This window comes from Eurosta solidaginis, chromosome 2 (genome assembly GCF_040869045.1).
Source record: "Eurosta solidaginis isolate ZX-2024a chromosome 2, ASM4086904v1, whole genome shotgun sequence".
Lineage (NCBI taxonomy): Eukaryota > Metazoa > Arthropoda > Insecta > Diptera > Tephritidae > Eurosta > Eurosta solidaginis.
Genome location: NC_090320.1, coordinates 48,891,949 through 48,914,231, shown reverse-complemented (window position 1 = coordinate 48,914,231; position 22,283 = coordinate 48,891,949). Strand labels below are relative to the sequence as shown.

Below are 22,283 nucleotides of genomic sequence, written 5' to 3'. Positions count from 1 at the left end.
AAGCAGTAGAAACCCTGGAAGAAAATAGCTTAAGCTGCAACCGTGTTAACTTTTATATTGACAGTCAAGCAGCAATTAAGGCAATAATCTCGCATAGCACAGCATCTAAATGCGTGTTAGAGTGTAAGCATACATCTATATTGAGTCCCATGGCATATGGGAATAGATGGGAATGAAAAAGCGGACGAACTAGCTAAAAATGGCGCATCCCTTGAAGCTTGCTCCGTAGATGTCCCAATTAGATTGGGCGAGATTAAGAGAAGGCGAGAGGTGCACATGATCGACCAAGCGGGAAAGGCGTGGGTTCAAGCGCGGGGCTGTAAAGTGTCGAAGATTATGTGTAGGTCTTACAACCTTAGACTAACACAGTTACTCCTATCATTAAAAAGAGAGGACTGTAGACTCATGACGGGTATTCTGACTGGACACTGCCTTCTGGCGTCACATGCCTTTAAACTAGGCTTGGTCAGTGATAGCAGATGTAGGAAGTGCGGGTTGGAGGAGGAAACGATCGAGCACGTTCTGTGCTCGTGCCCTGCACTTGCCAGGCTAAGACTCCAGCTATTAGGAGTGATACAGCAGTCAGATCTAGAAGCAGCAAGTGGCTTAAGTCCTAGGAAGCTTCTGGTATTTGCCAAGAGAACGGAGTTATTTTATAACATAGGTCCTGGTTTTTGATAGGGTTTTTCAGTTTGGTAGTTAAAACGAACTTCTGGTAACACTACGGACTCAATCAGTCTATGTGAGGTCCTCATGGACCGGCCAGTTCAACCTACCTACCTTTGCAAAAAAGAGATTTATATCAATGGTATTTCATTTCCCAAGTGGATTTATAACAATAAATAGGAAAAACTTCAAATTTAAAAAAATGGACGTGACACCGCCCCTTTTATGACTAAGCAATTTTCTATGTTTCGGGAACCATAACTCGAAGTAAAATTAACATATCGTAATAAAATTGTGTACAAACATTTCCCTTATAGCAGAAGATATTTCTAGTAAAAATGTTCGGGATCGGTTAAAGACCACGACAACTTAGATATAAAACAAATTTAAAAGGGTCGTAGACTAGAATAATAAGATGTAACTTAACAAAAAATAATTTTGAATCAATGATGTTTCACTTGTTTTATTGTAAGAAGAAATGGGGAGACATTTTTTTTAAACGGGCGGTGCCACGTGTTATGTAGAAAAGTAATGTATCTGAAATGAAATGTACAACTGAAGCTCACGCTGAGTATATAATGTTCGGTTACATCCGAACTTAGACACCTTTACTTGTTTTTAAACACTTTTGCTAAACTGGCCCTGATGTAAGTTATTTTAAAAACAGGCAAATTAAGACTCACATTTGGATATACAAAAGCACTCTACATATGGAACTGGGGTTTTCAACAAATTTTTAAATTTATATTGATCTTAGTACAAAAAAGCTTAGAAAGCAAAGGTAACACGACAGTAAGGTTAAAAAAATACGTAGTAAAAGTTCGTAGGTCCTCTCTGCTTAGATTGGTTAGTTTGGCTGATACTACCATTGCTGGAAGTATGAATAGTTTGGCCTGCCTTTGCTCTGGTCATCCAATCAAGTGTTGGCTGAAATGCTTTCTTTCCCAATTACTTATAATTTACTTAGTGTGTGCCCTCCTAACTCCACAGAAAGGCTCTGTCCCATAGAATGCTACTAGCCTGCTTGGCTACGTGGTCTACATGTTCATTACACTCATGTGCCTGATGCGCAATGACCCATACTAACAAAGCCTGGTTTTTGGCTTCCAGATTATTTAGCACTCTCAGGATGAATGCATATCCTTTATCTTAGCAGTAGTCGTGTTAGACTGCAACGCATGCAAGGCTGCCTGGCTGTCTGATACAATGATAGTAACATCACCTCGAGGATAAGCGCCTTCGTAGATATTCTCTACCGCAAATTTTTATTACATGCCTTTCTGCCTGAAAAGTTGTGAGGTGGCATCCCATTAGCATCGATTTCTTTAAGTAGAAGGCCGATATGTCAGCTATCGTTTTTCTGTCATCAAATATCGATCCATCCGTAAACCAGACCTCCGAGTTAGTGTCAGTATATGGATTCCCTGTTTCCCACCGAGTTCTGTTCAAAATTTACAACTCAAAATTGTGCGAGATTCTGAGCGTGAATGCGATTGCATTACGTAGTTGCAATGCGGGATTTCCAATAAATTTTTTTGATTACTTTTATATGCTCTGTCAAGTTTCCGCTCTTTAACTAAGATATTTTTTGAAGTCTTACTGCAGCAAATATTGTCCCTTTTTCTATTAGAAAAGACAATGCATGGTACTCCAACTAATCTGAATACTTGGCTAGAGTGGACCATGCAAAGCTATTACTGGGTCTGAATCCAGGATACATGATAGCCTAACCTGCAGTTCTTGGCTTTTAAAGAGAAGTAGGCGGCTGAGTACTTTCGTCTGCCCTGCCTACACTGGCGCATGTACAGTATGCTTCCTTTTAACAAACACCTTGTCTCAAAACGATTTTTAACTTCATCGAATAAACTCGGAGGCGCACATAATATATGCGAAATATGCTTAAACTTCTTGCTGAAAGAGATGTACTCTTTTTTCGATGCTGCAGGCGAATTCTACACGGCGCTTCCAGCTTTGCGTTGCATTTTTAAATCAGCTTTCTTCGTCTTTTCTCACTTCACTAATTCTGATTTCTTTTGCTTAAGCCTGGAACCGTTGCGCTCCACTTCCATTATTGGAGGTATTGACTAAGCTAGGCGATTCACTGTTATAACAACGAAAATAACGTCCATCCCTCTTTCTTGTTGCAGCATAGTCATATAGCCGGTCCGCTGCGTTAGATTTTGCATCCTGGAGGTTAACTTTCTTAACTTTTTCAGCTACCCACATCCCTTTTGGGGCGACTGAACAAATAAGCGACACCTCTTGTGCGGATCTAGATGAATAAAGGGGGGGGGGGGCTTACGGCAGACTTCGCATGCGAAGGGCGTAAAGTAGCTACACAATGATGCTTCCCTCACCAAAATTTTGATATTCCAGCTACTTGTTCTCAACTTGTGGCCATTAAAAGTGGTTGAAATGGTCATAATCAAATAAGGTGTCTTCTTGTTTTTTTTTGCTTTTCCAGTTCAGGTGTTGGCTTTAGCTGCAAAAATGTAAGCAACAACAAGTACAACCCAACTATAAAGAGAATCGGTTGCTTCAAGACAGAAGCGCCCTTAAAGCATGACTTCTAGGTCGTTTCTTACTTCAGTGAGGTTTTAAGACAATTATCCTAGAGTGGCTGAAGCACTTCTCATTCCCGTTCTACCTTGAGAAAAGGTAACACCTGGATATGGCTGCTTAACGAGTAATATGGCGACACTGTTTTCGCATTATTTCCTCAAAAATTTATATAACTTGAATAGCTTTAACGTCAGAAAACTTTCGAATGTTTTAAGTTAAGTCACACAAATTTGAGTTTAAGCTTTTTTTAATGGAACTCGAGTTGTTCTTACTAAACAATTTCATTTGCTACACCTCCAATTATCTTCCTAATATTTTAAAAGGAACCTAAAGATAATACATTCGAAAATCTGACCTCAGGCATTCCAAGTACACATTACAAAATATCACAGAAAATCCTTTTTGACATGCAGTTGCAATACATCAGAGCAATTGTTCGTTTGTGTGCGATATGTATATATGTAACCGAACCACTACATACATACATGTATCATAGGTATTTATATAAGTATATATAAATAGTTTATATAAATAATATTTGATTTTCATTTAAGTTTCGAATTCATTTCATTTGATTGCGTTTTCACTTACCACTTCATTTACAGCACGATTGGGATTAAATCCTTGGGCAACAATTCCTGCCAGCAGCCAACAGGCGCCCAACAACAAAGCGAACATCAATCTCATATTGCACAATGGCGCATGCATATAATAAAAGCAAAAGCAACAACGATAATGAAGAGTGTAGGATGATTGATTTGATAAGAAATTCAAATTGAATATTAAAGTTTGCAATTATTAGTTTTTCACTTTTGTTGAAGTTCTTTTTTTTGTTTTTTTTTCTTTGCAAAATATTTTTTTATATTGTCAAAGCATACCAACTGAAAGTAGAAAAGCGCGCATTAAAATATTGAATGGAAATGCACTTATTTTGAGCTTTGAGTTCCACTTAAAGTAATTTAAACTACTTTTCATACATTTAAAAAAAAAATTATTAAACATTTTTATTTATTTTTAAATTCGTTTTCAAATTTTTATAATTTTTTTTTTGCTTTTTCAAAATTTTTAAATTGAAAAGAAAAAGTTTTTTTGCATACACTCACGGCAAAGGGTATTGGCAGAACTACTTTTTTTTACTGTTTTCACCTAGGTTTTCTTAAGGACTCGGGTCAGCTTGAGTGCAGGACTTATGACCATAGTAGTATAGCGCCAACTTCGAAGGACATATTGGGGGCAGAAGAGGGGAAAGGGAAGAACATACTATACACGAGTATACCGATGGTTCCAAATTAACGGAAGGCATCGGGTCTGCTGTTTACTGTGTCGATCCAGATATAAGTAGATCCTGCAGGCTGCCACATCAGCTGCAGTCACGACAATATATATATATTGATAGTTAGGAGACGATCAAGGCAGTGATATCACACAGTACTTCAGAATTGTCCTGGAATGCATACAAGCATTAGAGAGACTTTGCCCAGGCCAGACCATACATCTTTACTGAATTCCCGGCCATAAAGGGATAGGAGGTAATGAAAATACTGATGAGTAGGAAAATGAGAGAGCAGCTCTCGATGATTCGACAATATTTGTCCCAATCCGTTTGGGAGAAATCTGGGATTGAAAAATTTTGAAGATCATGTGCAAATCATACAATGTTAGACTCACAAAGTGGCTCATTTTCTGAAGAGAGAAGACTTCAGGCTCGCTATGAGCATCCTAACTGGACCCTGGCATCTGATGTCATATCCTTTGTAGATTTAGGAAGTGCTAACTATTCGTGTCCTGCGCTTGCCAAGTAAAAGCTCCAGCTACTAGGAGCCAGATGCTGGAAAACTTTTAGTATTTGCCAAAAGGACGCTGTTATTTTATAACATAAGTCCCGGTGCCCAATTGGCGGTTTTTCCGTTTAGTCGTTAAACAAATTTTTTTACACTATGGGCACATTCAGTATATGTGAGGTATTCATTGACCGGCCAGTTCAACCTAATCTAACCTAGCTTTGCTTGATAAAAATAATTTTCGCTAATTCTTGAAAAAAGCACGTACAAATGTGTAATAAAATCATTATGAACTTAAATTCAAAATCTTAACCAAAATTCGTGAAAATTCGAAATCGAAATGGGAATCTTCAGGAAAATTAAAAAAATTTTTCTAAGAAGTTTTAGAATTTTTCAGAGTATGAAGTTTTGTAGCTCATTGAATATAAGTACAATAAAGTGTTGATCTTGATCTCCTTAAAAAATCCTGATTTTTGGCAATTACTTTTTCAGCTGAGTTGAGCATTTTATTTTATATAAACTTTTGAATGTAAACTTTATATTAAAAAAAAAAAAAAGCTCAACTCAGCAAACAAAAAAAAATTTCCAAAGATCAGGACATACTTCTAGGGAATTAAGAACAAAACTTCGTTATACTAAAATTCAATTAACTACAAAACGGCATACTCAAAAAAACATCTAAAATTTCTAAGTAATAATTTTAAAATTTTACCGAAGATTCGTGTTACGAATTCGAATTTTCGCCAATTTTGGGTAGCTTCTTGAACTTCAGTTTATATTGATTTTATTACATATTTGTACATATTTTTATCAAAAATTAGCGAAAATAGTTTTACTTAGGCAAAATTAAGTGAAAACAGCAAAACAGTGCTTGTGCACACTCTTTTTCTCTTGAGTGTAAATAGAAAATTTCCTTTTTGTAATTTATGTGTATTTAGTTAGGGAGACAGGCTCATTCTACTTTATAAAATTGTTTTTGTAATTGATACACACGGCGATGGAGGGACTAGGACATGTTTCTGAATTTCACTACTTCACAGCTAGCTTTTCGGCAGCTGAGATTCGGAATCTAAATCTAGAACATTCATACCGCTGTTTAGGCAGATGCTCTATTCACTCAGCCATATGAATGCCTCACTGCGTGTTTTGGTAATTTTCTCTCAGTATTGCCTTTTTGTTGTTATTCCACAATTTGGTACATATGTTTTTCAATCAAAATTGTGTGGAATATTTACAGACGCGCTCAACAGATCTGAGTAACATTCGATTTTTAGCAGTGCTTTATTAGTAGTTCAAAACTCAGCTCCCGAAGAGCTTGCTGATGAAGAAATGAAATTCAAAAACATGTCGTAGTATTCAGCTTTTCGGGAGCTTAGATTCGGAATCTAAATCTATAACAGCCAGTGTTAAGGCAAATGCTCTATTAGTATATTATATAATTATAAGTATTGACTTTTTGTTGTTATTCCACAATTTAGCACATACGTTATTCAATCCAAATTGTGTGGAATATTTACAGGCACGCTCAACAGATCTGGGTAACATTAGATTTTTAGCAATGCTTTATTAGTAGTTCAAAACTCAGCTGCCGAAAAGCTAGCTGATGAAGGAATGAAATTCAGAAACAGTGTGCTTGTCTTCTGTAAATTTTGTCGTTTTATTATTATTATTTTTTTTATTATTCGAACATTAAGTCTACGGCCTTAGCATAATTTTTGCACATAAAAGTTTCTTTCGATTTTGTAGTTTATTGCATTTCACTTAGTAGAAAAAATAAAAATAAAACCGTGCAAAAAATAATAAAAAAAAATCCAAAAAATCTTTTAAAATCACAAGCAATTGCTTCACGCTAACAATAAAAATAACACAATACGCGTTCCAACTTTTACTGCTTTTAACTAACTATCAAACGAATTAAATATTTCGGCTTTTATTAGCGCACCCAAATTTTTATATAGACAAACGAACGTACGACTGGCCAACTTGACTGGTAAAAGTGCGATGTTCCACTGAAATTCACATTCACAATTGGTAACAATTTTAAGTCAAAGACGCTTGTTGCGCTACGCTGCTGCTGCTGCTGCTGCCGATTGCAATTGCTTTTGCCTATGTTGCTGTCAGTTGGTTTGCTTGTTGCTTTGTTTAGTTGATGGCTCGTTCGTGCGTTCGTACATTTTTACTCAATACTGCTAGCGTTGCTCTTAATGTTGTTGCTACTTACTACTTGTTCACACTAACTTATATGTTGTTGTTGTTACTTTATAAAAGATTTTGGCGTCTTTACTCTAAAGAAGGTTGGAAGTGATTGGATTTTGTGTTAAATTCGTCCGTAGTTTAAGCAGCGTGCGCGCGTACACTTTGAAAACTTGAAAGCGACTAAAATGCAAGTGTCAGTCTGCCCAATGCGTTGGCCATGATGTGATGATGCTGCTGTACGCTCTGTGGATGATAGCGACGAAGCCGCGATACGAGGTGATGATGTTGCGAATTAATGTTTTTTTATAGCTAGTTGTATGGGATATTGGTGTTTGATTGAAAAGTGCAGCAGGTTTCTATAGACTGTCTTAAGTTATAGGACAACGTTTTAGTACGTACTATGTCCTATCACGTAACTATATTATCATTGAAATATTGAAATACAAGCCAAGTCAGACTATGAATATAAATTTTTCAAAATCTTTGATCTAAGTGCCAATTGGCAGCCATTTAGCAGCATATTTGAGGAAAGTTTTGCTGTCAGACATGAGTCATTCGTGCTTTAGCACCACCTAGAGATACATTTTGATGGGTAAACACCTTTGCTCCTGTTATGGGGGAATGCAGAATGTAAGCATAAGCATAGTGTTTGGAAGTCATCTACTGAATTCGGTAATATTAAATATATATAGGAACAGTAAGTCTTCATATTTTATTTTTATTTTGGATGATGAGGCAGCGTACTGCCCTCAAGTGGCCCAATGAAACCAGGCGAATACTGTTCACGTGTCCACACCGCGTGATATATCGCCGTAAGTCATAACGTCACGGGGGAGGGGTGGTGATTTAAGCGCCATTGTTTCGCATGCCCATTTCTTTGCGCTCCTTTTCAGAGGATAAGAAGCCTTCGAAGCTCGAGAAGAGCACGAAATTATTTGCTGCTGATAAGGATGCCTCTGTTGTGGATTAACTTCAGCCTATAGACATGCTCTAGTCTAGACATATCGCACTTCATGAGTACGCACGAGTATTACTCACGCCTTTTATTTATTTATTTTTTTTTTATATGCATATTTCAAACATCAGTCAAATGGGCCAACAATTTTATATTTCCTTATCATCTTTACCACTTATACATTAGCGCCACCCAGTGAAAATCTCGTGTAACAAGTCCTTTTGTCGACTAAAATCGGACCACAAATAATTTTTTTCACACTATTTTGTTAAACTGCTTTTTCCTTTTGTACTTATGGCTAAGTTGAGGTTCAATAAAGAGCAACAGCAGACTTCAAGGAAGAACTTCCCAAGTATTTTGGACTACGCGAGAACTAGCGGTAATTTTTTCCCAGGAAAGACTTTTCCAAGGTTTCTTATTGCAGCACCACCTTCTGTCTGCTAAATCATCCGTACAGCTTGCCCTGAGGAGTTTGTCTGGAGAGCTTTAGCCCATTATGTCCCATCCAATTGGTCGACGTGCTGTTGAAGAACAAATCAGTAAGAGCAAGTGAACTTTGTGTACAAGTGAAGTTTGACAGACCATTACAACCAATAACTGTGTTCACTGAGCCGCCACTCTGCAATATCTTGAGAATTCATCTCCAAAAGTGTATAACTGAAAAACCTTTCAGTTGGATCAGTTAATGATATTATTTAAGATTATGTTGAAGTGGAGGCACACATATGTAGGCCAGTGTCAAGGGACCCGTTGTGATAGCACAAAAATACACATTAATTTTCTTATTCGAACCATTTCGAGGACCTGTTACCAAGTCCTTGATGTCGCATTCCACCACGTGGTGTAGGTAATCCAGCAAAGGAGATACCAGGCAACGTTGTCCGTCATCACTTCACGCCTGGCAATTGCACCTAAGATGATCCACCGTTTCTCCCTCGTCGTCATCTTTAAAACTCCTAAAGCACCGACGATAGCGCCTTTCTTCAAATATATTAAGATTGTCTTATGGTTCTCGGAGCCTTAACAAATCTCGAGATGTTGAAGCTTTCGCTGCAATATCTAACGGATTTCTAGATAGAATGTTTGCTGCTTTGCCACACACATGGGTATATAAAGCTCAATTTCACCCTAATTTAAACTCTCTTGTCTACTGCTGAGCTTACTAAAGAAGTAGGAGGAGGTGATGGTGGTTTAGATGATGATGCAGATGTATGCACGCTCATCACTGATCACTACAGTAAGAGAAACAGCTGTGCCCACTGATAATGCAAGAAGGAAAGCGCAACGACATGCTCAGCTTAAAAAGCGTTAAGCATAAGAGCATAAACCAGAATCAATGACCGACCACACCGTCGACAAGTGATACTTTTGCATGCAGGCTCTAGAGCGATCTCACTAGGAGAGCAGTTGTTTTTATTTAACTTAAAAGCCTAGTTGATGACTGCTGCTGAAGATCATGAGCCACTGATGCAATAACAACAACATGATGACCCAAGTATACACCGACTTACCAAAAAAAAGTCAGTTTTGTAGTAGTGGTGGTAGCATATTCGTATCAATTGCAGCTGTTGCATTGTACCGCCTCATTCATTTGCCTCCAGATTTGCTTTTCAACAGATTTTCGTTGGCACTTGTACACAGTCGTTTTGCGCGCATGGGAAACAGTAGAATCACAAATGTCTGTAAATGCAGAAAATGTTTGTAAAAGCAGAATTCGTAATCATTTTTACCATTTCGCATTTGCAATTGAGCTGCCGCTACCACCGGCATTGGCCAAAAGAGAGAGAAAGTGGAATGTACGAATGGGGTTTTCCGTATTTATATTTTGTGCTGACTCTACTTTCGTTTTTTTGTTGTTGTTGCAATAACTTTTTGCTGAGGATGTGCTGGGTATGTGTGTAAGTAGTATGATTGAAGAAGTGCTTTGTGCTAAACAATAAAAATAGCTTTTTGATGATGTTGCTAACGGAGTTGTGTGTTGCCGCAACATGTTGCTGAGTGTAAACGATTTGTACATGTTAGTATTAACTGTTTAAAAAAAAATTACAGTTTGGGATGAGATTCAGTCATTATGTGACGTACTTTCATGATGAGGTATGATATCATATGATCTTAAAATGAGGTCACCTGATGTCTCTTTAAATGTGTTTTCTACCAATATACTTCACTAAAAACCTTTCTCAAGCGAGCATGTCACGCGATGAGGTTTAGCCATTATGTGACATTGTTACATGATGAGTATACGATATTGTATGCTATCTTGTGATCTTGAAATGAAGTCATGTGATGTATCTTGAAATTTGGTTTCTACAAAATATTTTAGTGTCAATATCCATTCTATACTTCATTGAAGACCTTACTCATGATGAGGATATGAAATTGGATGATATCATGTGATCTTAAAATGAAGTCACCTGTTGTCTCTAAGATATGAGGCCACTTTATGTATTTCCAAATGTGTTTTCTGCAAACTATTTTAGTGTCAATCCCCTTTCGATACATCACTGATGAACTCCCCCAAGCGAGTATGTCACGTGGGCTTGATCCCAAAACCCGACGTCCACGTAACTTTTATAAATCTTTTGTGGCTCCTTGCTGCTCACGCCCAAGGGCGTCCCGTAGTCTACGCCTAAGCGCCCCTCAACTACCTTCCAGCAGCCTCGCTGCTCAGCAAGCCACAACAAGTACCCGCTGCTGCTCGCGCCCCACGGCGCCAACAACTCAAACAGCTGATACCACTCATAACTATTACCTTCGTAGTAGAGCTGGTAGCAATGCTGAGCATCAGCCCCTGCCTCCGTCTTCTTCTCCCCCCCCCCCCCCCCCCCTCTTTTCGGGCAGCAATCGTGCAGGTCAGGGAAACAGACTCTTAGTCCCTACCTCCGTTTGCACCGTCTGCCAGCACAGAATATATAGGTTTGCGACATCCGCTCAATGCAGCTCCTGCCTTGGGTGGTGCCACTTTCCTAGATGTTCTGGTCTCCGCGACGGCAACCCCTCGACGGGTTTCATCGCGCCATGTTGCCAGGTCGCAAACCCAAATCATCCGGGTACCCCAATGCTCGCCCAAGGGCGCCCAGTCCCAAGGCCACAACAGCAATTGCGTCCTGGCCTTCCACAACCTAGGCGTAGTCACCCGTCACTTACCCCTAGAGTGGCGGCGTCACCCCTCATTCCCTTCAGAATTCTGCAGTTAAACTGTAATGGACTAACTGGGAAGATTACAGAGATAGTCGATTTCATGAAGCGGCACAACATCCGCATTGCTGCGATTCAAGAGACTAAACTCACAGCAAGATCTGCATTGCAGACCTGCTCTGGGTATAATGTCCACAGGAAGAACCGCGAGAGCGGAAATGGAGGCGGCCTCGCGTTTTTTATACACCACTCTGTGCAATATCATATATTTGATCCTGGCATCGACCGCAGGGACAATGTCTTAGAACGTCAAGGCCTATCTGTCCGGTCAGGCGATGCAAATCTAGAAATCATCAACATCTACATCCCTCCTGTCACCTGTTGCCCCAGTGGATACCGCCCTAAAATCGAGGCCTTACTCACTGGCAACAATCGCATTATCTTAGGCGATTTCAATGCCCATCACGACATATGGCATTCAAACTTGCGGGCGGACAGTAGGGGTGAGATGTTGGCGGATCAAATAGAAGAAACGACGTTCTGCACAATAAACGGAGACGCCCCCACACGTATGGTAGGAAGCTGTCATAGCTCGCCAGATATCTCAATCGTGAGCGCAGAACTCGTAAACTGCGTCAACTGGCAGCCGATGGTAACATTGGCATTCGACCACCTGCCCATACTTATTTCTTTCGAGCGTACCGCCGACTTCATCGTCACCGAAAAACGCACTTTCATAAACTTCAAAAAAGGAAAGTGGGAAGAATATAAATCTGCAACAGACAGCAGCTTTGCTGCCCTCCCTATCCCGACTGATGCCCGCCAAGGGGAGCGTGCCTTCCGTAAGGTCATTGAATCCGCCTCGGCACATTTCATTCCCGCCGGGAGAATTCCCGAAATCCGGCCCCACTTCCCGGCGGAGGCCGCGAGCTTAGCTAGGGAACGCGACCTTATAAGACAGCTTGATCCAAGCGACCCCCAAATAAGGGATATAAACCAACGCATCAGATTGCTTGTGGACGAACACAAGCGGGCGAAATGGGAAGAGCACCTAAGAGGTTGTAACCTCTCTACCGGTGTAGGTAAACTTTGGTCCACCGTAAAGTCCCTATCGAATCCGACTAAGCACAAAGACAAAGTTTCCATCGCCTTTGGCGATAAGGTGCTGTCGGATGCGGAAAAATGCGCGAGCGCTTTCTGCCTTCAATATATAATGCATCCTACGGTCGACAAAGATAGACGGAGAGCCAATAGACACGCACATAAACACAAATTCAGCGCGTCACCAATCACCATCACCGCTAGAGAGGTTGAGGACGCCATTGGTCGCCTCTACCATCCAAAGCAGTGGGCCCGGACGGCATAGCCATGCCGATGCTTAAAAACCTAGGGAAAGAGGGTTTTAAATATTTAGCGCATGTCTTCAACCTGTCTCTCTCCACCTTTGCCATACCCGAGAAATGGAAAATGGCCAAGGTGGTCCCGCTACTAAAGTCTGGGAAACCAGCTAACGTAGGTGAGTCATATCGTCCGATATCTCTCCTATCGCCAGTGGCAAAGACGCTTGAAGCCATTTTGCTCCCTTATTTCCAAGCACATTTGCAGCTAGCCCCTCATCAGCATGGCTTCAGAAAACTCTATAGCACTACCTCCGCGCTAAATGTCATTAGCACCCAGATAAATTGCGGTTTGAATCAATACCCCCACCATAGAACAGTACTCGTAGCGCTAGACCTATCAAAAGCCTTTGATACGGTCAACCATGGCTCATTACTGCAAGACCTGGAAGGGTCTACCCTTCCCCCATGTCTTAAAAGGTGGACCGCAAATTATCTGGGTGGTCGGCAGGCATTGGTGCAATTTAGAAACGAAACATCAAAACCAAGGAGAATTAAACAAGGCGTGCCACAGGGTGGTGTCCTATCCCCACTTTTGTTTAATTTCTACATATCTAAGCTACCTTCACCACCGGAAGGAGTCACAATCTTTTCCTACGCCGATGACTGAACAATAATGGTAACAGGCCCAGGCCCAGAGATCGATGAGCTATACAATAAAATAAACGGCTATCTCCCTGATGTCTCCAGTTTTTTCGCCTCGCGAAACCTGGCATTGTAACCGACTAAATCTTCCGCGACCTTATTTACAACATGGACGCCCCAAATGTCGACCATATTGAACATCCACGTCGATGGCACTACGCTACCGACTGTCCTACACCCCAAAATCTTGGGTGTGACGTTTGATCAGGATCTGCATTTTGGTGCGCACGCAACCGCAATTGTTCCGAGAATTCAGAGCCGTAATAAAATCCTCAAATCCCTTGCTGCCAGTACCTGGGGAAAAGATAAAGAAACGCTCATGACCACATACAAAGCAATTAGCCAGCCGATTACGTGCTACGCGTCACCCATATGGTCGCCAAGCCTAAAAACTACCCACTGGAAGAAACTACAGGCCTGCCAAAATACTGCTCTCAGAATCGCCACGGGCTGTCTTCTTATGTCCCCAGAACACCATCTGCATAATGAGGTGAGAATACTCCCCATCAGGGAGAGAAATGAGATGCTGACCAAACAGTTTCTGTTGAATACCCAGAAACCTGGGCACCCCAACAGACATCTGATTGACGAACCAGCACCGCCTAGGGGCCTAAGGAGTCATCTCCGTAAGCATTTTGAGGAAATACGGCACCTTAGAACCCAGCCATATGAAGCGAAAAAACACAAGCAGGTCCTTGGTGAACTCCATAGACAGGCGTCGGACCTTTATGTCGGGAATTGCCCGGTGAATCCAGTACTTGAAGAAAAATATCCCGAACTCGCGGAAGAGGAACGCATACTCCCCAGGGAAACGCGTGTCACTCTTGCTCAACTTCGTTCTGGATACTGTAACAGGTTAAACTCTTACCTATCCAGAATCAACCCCGACATACAAAATGTATGCCCCGCTTGCAATGTGTCCCCACATGACACCAACCATCTCTTTAATTGTAATGTGGAACCAACGCCTCTAACACCCCTTTCCTTATGGTCCACCCCTGTTGAAACGGCAAGTTTCCTTGGACTGCCGTTAGAGGATATTGATGACAATTTGTGATCGGTCGCGGCTATTAGGTGGGGCGAGCATTGCTACAACAACAACAACAAAAGTATGTCACGTGAAGCAAATAATTCTTGTGACATAATTACATGTCGAGAATATGATATTGCATGATGCCACGTGATCTTAAAAGGAGGTCACCTGGTGTCTCTTGAAATGTGTTTTCTACTAACTATTTTAGTGCTAATACCAATTATATACTTCACTAAAGATCTTCCTTAAGTGAATATGTCACGATTTTACTTAATTACTTACTTAATTGACGCTTAACAGTTTAAACGGCTACGGCCGTCCAACAAGGCGCGCCGCCTTTTCTTTTTTGTTTTAACTGGCACGAATTTGTCACATCAAGGGAGTTTAAATCGTTTTCGACGTGAGGTTCGTAAGCGTTTCTGAGAACATTTCTCTCGAACACTCGCACATCCACTAAATCTAATATTGTCATGCTCCATGCTCCTGCACCATATAGCAGTACGGCTACGATAAGTGACTTTTTTAGGATACAAATCATCTTAGTGAGAAGGCATAACGATATCCCTGCCCGACCTTCTGCCACGAATCGGAATTGAATACTTGCATTCTAATTCCATTGGCCCAATTCGTTGTTCTTTTCGATACTCTAGTGGGTTAAGGGGCTGACAATATACCCACTCCCCTTAAAGGCATGCCTCTCCAAGGTGACTAGAATCCACAAACTCAAGAGGGCTGGTACCAAAAGATACTAGTACATTTAAAAAACTTGTTTCCTCAAATTGCAACGACTTTGTAACATAGGAATTTCTTTCTCAAAACATACGAATATTTTTCTAAAAACAAAAAATCTTCTCAATCTCCCTTTCCATGTTCAGAAGTGTTTTTTAGCCTAACGGATATACGGTAAGCTCCACCTAATCTTCTCGGAAATTTTTAGCGATTATTTTCGGTGTTATTCTACCGAAATCGATTTAGCTGTTGGTGGGAGCCACCCGGAGCCAAAGTGAATGAACGTTCACGTGTTTGCGTGACATTCCGGCACCAAAGCAATTCATAATTTGAATTTTAAAGCATTCTATGATATTTTCTGTGTTATTTTACCGAAATAGATTTGAGTGCTGTTGAGAGCCAGCCGGAGCGACGTTATGTTGTTGAGAGCCATACGGAAACTAAAGTGCCACTGCGTAGCCACCCTTGCACAATTCATCAACATTTTGCGACACAGTTCAGAAGCATCATTGCAAAAAATAGAAAGGTCTAAAGACTCAATTTTAATTTTAAACCAAAGGCTAAGTTATATCAAAATCTTTATAGACATGTCGGTCCGTTATTTTAAGTAATTCATACAATGGTACAAATATTCATCACTCATCTAACCACACCTCGATGCTCAAAATCAACAGGAATTTCAAGCGACCTATAACTTAAAAAACTTCAAATTGCAAAAAGCACCAACTCAGCCGTTTCAAAGACGCATGACTTATTGGACGAGCGAAATTGTAAGACAAATCAAACAAATCTATTTAGACATTGCAGCACGTTGCATTGTAATATTTAAGCCTCAAATTAATAAAAATCAAGATAAATAAGTGAGAAGTTAAGCAATCTTAAGCAAACATTTACTGAAGTAATGCAAAAAAAAAAAAAAAAATAACGATAATTTGAGGTACTTAGAGAAATACAAGTGGCACATAAATATGCAGGAAAGCAACACGAGGTCGAAATGCAACACCACATACAAACATACAGACAGAAGTGTCTCTTTAACAGTTTTGCGGTTGCTGTGTAATAAAGGTCACACGCCATCAAGCAAGCGAGCTGAAAAAGTTTAAAAGTAAACAAAAAAAACTCAAATACTTCTTTTTCTCTGCACTACTTATCTTCCAGCTCATTTAGCGCGTATTGTATGTACACTTACGGAAAAAAGGATAGGAACAAGAAAATGTTGCTTGTTTTCAACTGGCCCTGTTAAAGCAAAGTAGTTGACGCTATTTTATTATAAGAATATGTAAAAATATGTCATAAAATCAATATAAACAAAAGCTCAAGAACTTACGTGAAATCGTGAAAATTAGAAGAGTTTTTAGAATTTTTCTGAGTATTTTGTAGCTCATTGAAGCTTATTCTAACAAAGTGTTAATCTTAATCACCTACGATCTGCGTGATAAAATTGGTAACGTGATCGTCGCTGGAGATTGCTTACCACACCACCTTAATAACTGAGGGCAAAGTCACATAGGGAGAGCACCCCGTATGAAAACTAAATGGGACGCCTCCAAGCTTGACGCTACAAAGTTCTCCGCTTTTATACAAGCTAGCGCACGGCAGATAGTCGACAGTGCTGAAGCTGCTAACGCTACGGTAGAAGCGACCACGCGCTGCCTGAACCACATATGCAACACCTCAATGTCACGAAAAGGAACTAGGAGAGTTAAAAAAACAACTGCACAGGTGTAGTAATAAAATTTCCGAGCTGTCACTGAATGCGAAGTCTGGCAACCCACGCAAAAAACAGGCCCGACGCGCTAGAGGATGCGTACAAAAGACCAAAAAAGGCTCTCAGTGTCACCATAAAGCAAAGCTAAATCTATCGTTGGAAGAAGTTTTGCAAAAAAGTGGATCGTACACCGATTCTGCACACCGAATCAAATTATGGATAAAGACAAGGTGTGAAACATAATAGATGCTCTGTTTCTCACTTGAACAAACAGAGAAGGTGACCACGTCACTGAGGAAGACCACGACGTACAACCGTTCAGTGAAGGTGAGCTCAAAACGGCCCTACGCAGTATGAAGCCCGGAAAAGCGTCAGAGCCAGATGGGGTACCAGCAGAAGCAATAGGACTGGCAGCTTAGAGCAGCCCTCAGTTGCTATTGCATATATATAGCAAATGCCTGGAAGCCCGGATCTTTCCAACAAGGTGGAAGATAACGCACTTCGTGCTAATCCTGAAAGACAAGGAAGACCTGGACACCCCGTCCTCTTTTCGACCATTCGCGAAAATGATAGAAAGCCTCCTAAAACATCGGCTGATGGCATCCATTGAAGATGGAGGAGTTCTGTTCCATTGGCAGCATTCGTTCCGCAAAGGCCACTCCACAATAGATGCCAAAGCCTAAGTTATAAATTCAGCAAGGAACGTCGAAACGGCGTGCCATCAAGCTAGGCCGGTTGTCTTACTAGTCACGTTGGACTTGAAAAAATGCCTTCAACTCCGTCAGGTGGGACGACATGCTGGATGCACTAACATACTCTTTCGAGATACCCTCTTATCTACTAGCCATACTAAAAGACTACCTAAAAGGTCGCTGGCACACCTGTGAAAGAAATCAAAGTCAGAGAAAAGTGGAGATAACAAGCGGAGCAGCTCAGAGAACGATGTTAGGTTCCGACCTCTGTAATGTTTGGTATGAGATCCTCCTTCGCTTGAACATCCCTGAAGCACTTTTCGTGTTACTTTCGCAGATTAGTTGGCTGCCGTTGTTATAGCACGGAACTGCGAGCTGACACAGCTTAAATTAAACCAAGTAATGCGCACTGTAAATTGAGGGATGAGTGACCATGGACTTCAGGTTGCGTGAGCGAAAACTGATATCGTGTTCCTCACGAAGAGATGAATTTCCTACAAAATCAATATGATGATCGGGGAACAGCAAGTACAAACACGCAGTTCCACAAAATACCGTGTGATAGGGCTAAATAGCACGCTTACCTTCTCGAAACACTTTCAAGGAGCCTGCAAGAAAACTGCGCAGACCATAGGCTACCTATATAAGTCGGTTAATGGAAAACATAGGCGGGCCGAGGCAATGTATAAGTAAGCTGCTTATTTCCGATTAAGATTCTATACTTTTTTACGGTGCAGAAATTTGGGCGGATGTCATCAAATTCCAAAAGATCTGTGCAGCTTTTACCTCAGTCCAACGCAGAGGGGTGCTACGAATTGCATCAGCTTAACGCACGGTATCCGCAGATGTAGTTCATGTTAATGCAGGAACCAAACCGATACATCTACTCGCTGAGGACAGGAAAACAATTTATCACCTCCGAGGAGAAGTACGTAGAGATTTTGCTGCCGTGATGGCGCGAAAATAATGCATGCGACGTTGGCAACAGCAATGAAGCTGCAGTACTGCAGGCAAGTGGACCAGGGAACTAAATCCCTAGCTGTAGTAATGGTTAGAGCGGCCACATCGAGAGATCGACTTCTACCTGACACAGTTTTAAAGTGGTCACTACTACTTCCGGAAAAATCTCCACACTTGATCACTTAGCATAGTAATGGAGAAGGTCGGAAGTAATACTACGTGACCTATTCCCGGGTAGTGTCAGCTATAGAATCGTCTAGGGAAGTGACAGATACTACATGATCAGCACATACGCACGGAATATTCTTCTCGCGAAAAAGCAAGATGGTTGCTCCGTTAATAACGTGAGAGTAGCCAAAGAGCGCGCTTCTGTACCCGAAGTTATGCTACACGTGCTCCCAAGTGTGGACAATGCGCGAGCCGTGGGAGGTTAGGTTTTAGTGGGTAGCCCATCAAGAGAAGAAGAGTGTATCACCGAAGCTAAACAACCCTGTTAGTGTGCAAAGCATTTCCTCCTTCCACATAACATCACAAAAAAAAAAAACAAACGTGTACCAATACTTTTTCCCGTGAGTGTATATACGCAAGCGTGCCTGCGGATGCTAAACTTATTTATTTACCGTTGTGCTAATGTGACATTGAAAATGGCATGCTTTGTAGAAATATTTCCCAATTGCTATTGTTGACAATAGTAAAAAATTTAAATTTTAGTTAATTCTTTGTTTATTAACAATTCAACACCAGCGAACTTAAGCACAACGAGCGACTTTACTTAATTGCATTCAATTTACATATTTTTCCCTAACACCATTGTGTTTTTCTTTTGGTTTTCTGGTATTTATTTTGGTTGATTTAATTTAATTTTTTATAATTTATTTTAGTGTGGCTTTTTTACGCCTATTTGACTACCTTTTCAAAATATGTGCGATAATTACTTGGTGAATAATTTATGTAGTTAATTATTAGCGACGTGACAGATGTCTGCGACTTTGACCTTGAAACATTTAACTGATTAATGTGGTAAAATAAATAATAGCTATAATTGCGGTCCAAATGAAAAGTGTATGTAATTAACGCATTACAAGGTAGACGTATTTATATTTTTGGGGATCTTATTACCAACAAACGTGTGAGACATTGCCCTGTGACCTCTCCACTATCTCTATTACTCCCCCTCCCTCTGATCTCTTCTGATGCGGGGCAGCGCCCACCGTTCCAAAATTGTATATAGCCTATGTTTTACATAATTAGTAGTGCACTAAATAATAATGTAAGGCTGTGTAACTCTGTGTGGTGTTGAGTTATTGAGTTGACACTGGGGGTGGAGTTACTGGCGCTAGTAGGACCCGCCATTCGTACCTTGAAGCCATTCACGTTCAGAGCTGAGTGCAATATCAAGAACAATGCTGATTGTTGCACCAACATATGTAGGGACACTACCTCTGTTGGATATCTGAACCCTTCTCAAGAGTTAGGAGGACTTTTCCCATGCTATTTTAATATGTTGGAGACTTATCTGTAAGACTCGTAGCACCATGGGCCTTATTTTCCGCCTCCAACACTTTTGTTGTGACATCTACGCCCTCCGTTTGCACTTTTTGTCAAAGGCTTTCGACGTCCTCTTTAACCTCTTCGGCTTATTTCATGTTACTTTTTTATTCTCGAAACTGCTCTTCCTAAAGTGTAATTGCTGTATTGTAGGTTTCTCTGTAAGACTAGCAGCAATATTTGGCTGCTTCTCATCCTCTAATACCTTCATTGTTACGGCCACGTTCTACTCCTGTCAACTTCTTCTAGGGCTGTCGAGGTCCACATCAGCCTAGCTCGATCCAAAACCGCATCCCATCACCATCATTGAGTTAGAATTCATCGGTGGAAGAAAATAAACCATTAAGTCTACCAGTCATTAATATCACAATGGCACAAACCGTAGTAGTATTCATCAAAACCGCCTCATCAGTGCTACCAGAGTTTGATGGTAAGCCTGAAAATTTGCATAGTTTCCTAGATACCCTTAATATCCTCGACCAAATCAAGGATAATCACGAAGCCTTAGCAATAAAGCTGATAAAAAAAATTAAAAGGCACAGCAAGAAATTGTATTAGCAACGAAAACACAATTGCACAAATAAAATTAAAATTAAGAACTGCAATAAAAGGCGAATCAGTGGAGGTTGTGACAGCAAGACTCCTGAATATCAAACATCGCAGTAACACAGCAAACCAATACACTGCAGAGATAGAAAAGATAACTAGGTCATTGGAGGGAGCATACATCTCGGATGGCTTAAACCCAGACTTGGCAACAAGATATGCTACCCAAGCAGCGGTCAAAGCCATGTGCAAGAACTGCTCCAATGATAAAGTGAAAATGATCATGCAAGCGGGAACGTTCAAAACAATGAACGATGCGATTTCAAAGTTCACAAACAGCTGCACGGAAATCATAGGCAGCTCGAATACAATTTGAAATATACGGCAACAAAATCAATATCGGAGTAATTTCCGTGGAGGTTATCGAAATAACAACTATGGAAGTTGTAGAGGCAGACCGTTCAGACCACAACCAAGGTATAACAATAACAATACCACAAGGCCAAATAATAATAATACCCAAAGGGTTGCAACCCAAAATGGAAATAGGAATTATAGCCAGACGCGTAACGTACGCAACTGTAAGCACCAGGAAAACCAGCAGACTTCACTTTAAAAGCAATAAGCAGAAAAATATGTGTACTAAATTTACACTTAAATAGCTACATATCCACTAAAACGACTCTAAGTAACTCAGTTTCAAACCTCCTAGTAGATACAGCAGCAGATTTTTCAATCATAAAAAAGAATCAAATAAATAGTCTTACAAAAATAAATACAACACAAATAATAGATTTAAAGGGCACAGGTCAAGGCATCACCAGAACAATAGGCACAGTCAAAGCGGACTTAAAAGGTGATGACCTTCTAATTTATCATAAATTTCACGTCGTAGAAGACGACTTCCCAATACTATGCGATGGAATCATAGGTTTAGACTTTATTAAGAAATATAATTGCATTCTAGAGCAAAACAGAGGATAAACTAATCCTAAAACCATATGATTTTCCCCAACCAATAACAATGCACCTAACAAACTGTATGTCCGTCAATACAATTACGATCCCTGCTAGATCTGAAGTCATTAGACAAGTTACAGTAAACACTGATAGTAAAAACATATTCATACCCCATCAACAATTATCCGAAGGCATTTTTATAGCAAACACAATCACAAATAAAGATCAAACTTTCGTCAGAATTATTAACACAACAAATAAACGCAAATATTCAAAATTACAAAATTAATACTGTAAATTTAGATGACTACACACTAATTGAAACAAGCACACATAATAAAAATAGTAATGATACAGAAAAATTAAAAATACTAACCAAAAACTTCTCAAAATTTGTCAATTCTCAATTAACATCATTATGCATAGAATTTATAGACATATTTGCACTAGAAACAGAACCAATTTCCTCTAATAATTTTTACAAACAAAAACCACACATGAAAGACGACACCACAGTTTACATAAAAAACTATAGATTGCCTCAGACACAAAAAGGGAAGATAAGCAAACAGGTTAATAAGTTGATCGAAGACGACATTATAGAACCCTCAATATCAGAATACAGTAGTCCAATTTTACTAGTACCTAAAAAATCACTCCCAGGGAACACCGAAAAAAGATGGAGATTGGTAGTTGACTACAGAAAGTAAATAAAAAGCTAGCAGCGGATAAATTCCCACTTCCAAGAATTGATGATATTTTAGACC

General features: G+C 40.2%; 1 protein-coding gene across 6 annotated transcripts in view; it reads right to left on the bottom strand.

Moving 5' to 3' along the window:
• Nucleotides 1-7,370, bottom strand: part of LOC137239690 (probable basic-leucine zipper transcription factor N) — a 133,044-nt gene extending 125,674 nt beyond the window's left edge. Inside the window, exons 1-2 of one of the 6 annotated variants that reach the window (XM_067765275.1) lie at nt 7,248-7,370; nt 3,820-4,109 (exon numbers count right to left, since the gene is read on the bottom strand). In XM_067765275.1, coding sequence (XP_067621376.1) covers nt 3,820-3,936 — 117 coding nt within the window. In that variant the 5' untranslated portion in view covers nt 3,937-4,109; nt 7,248-7,370. Of the gene's footprint in view, nt 1-3,819; nt 4,110-6,892 lie in introns of all 6 variants that reach the window. The other 5 variants (XM_067765270.1, XM_067765271.1, XM_067765272.1 and 2 more) reach the window with 5 other exon arrangements.
• Between the last annotated feature and the right edge of the window lie 14,913 nt (nt 7,371-22,283).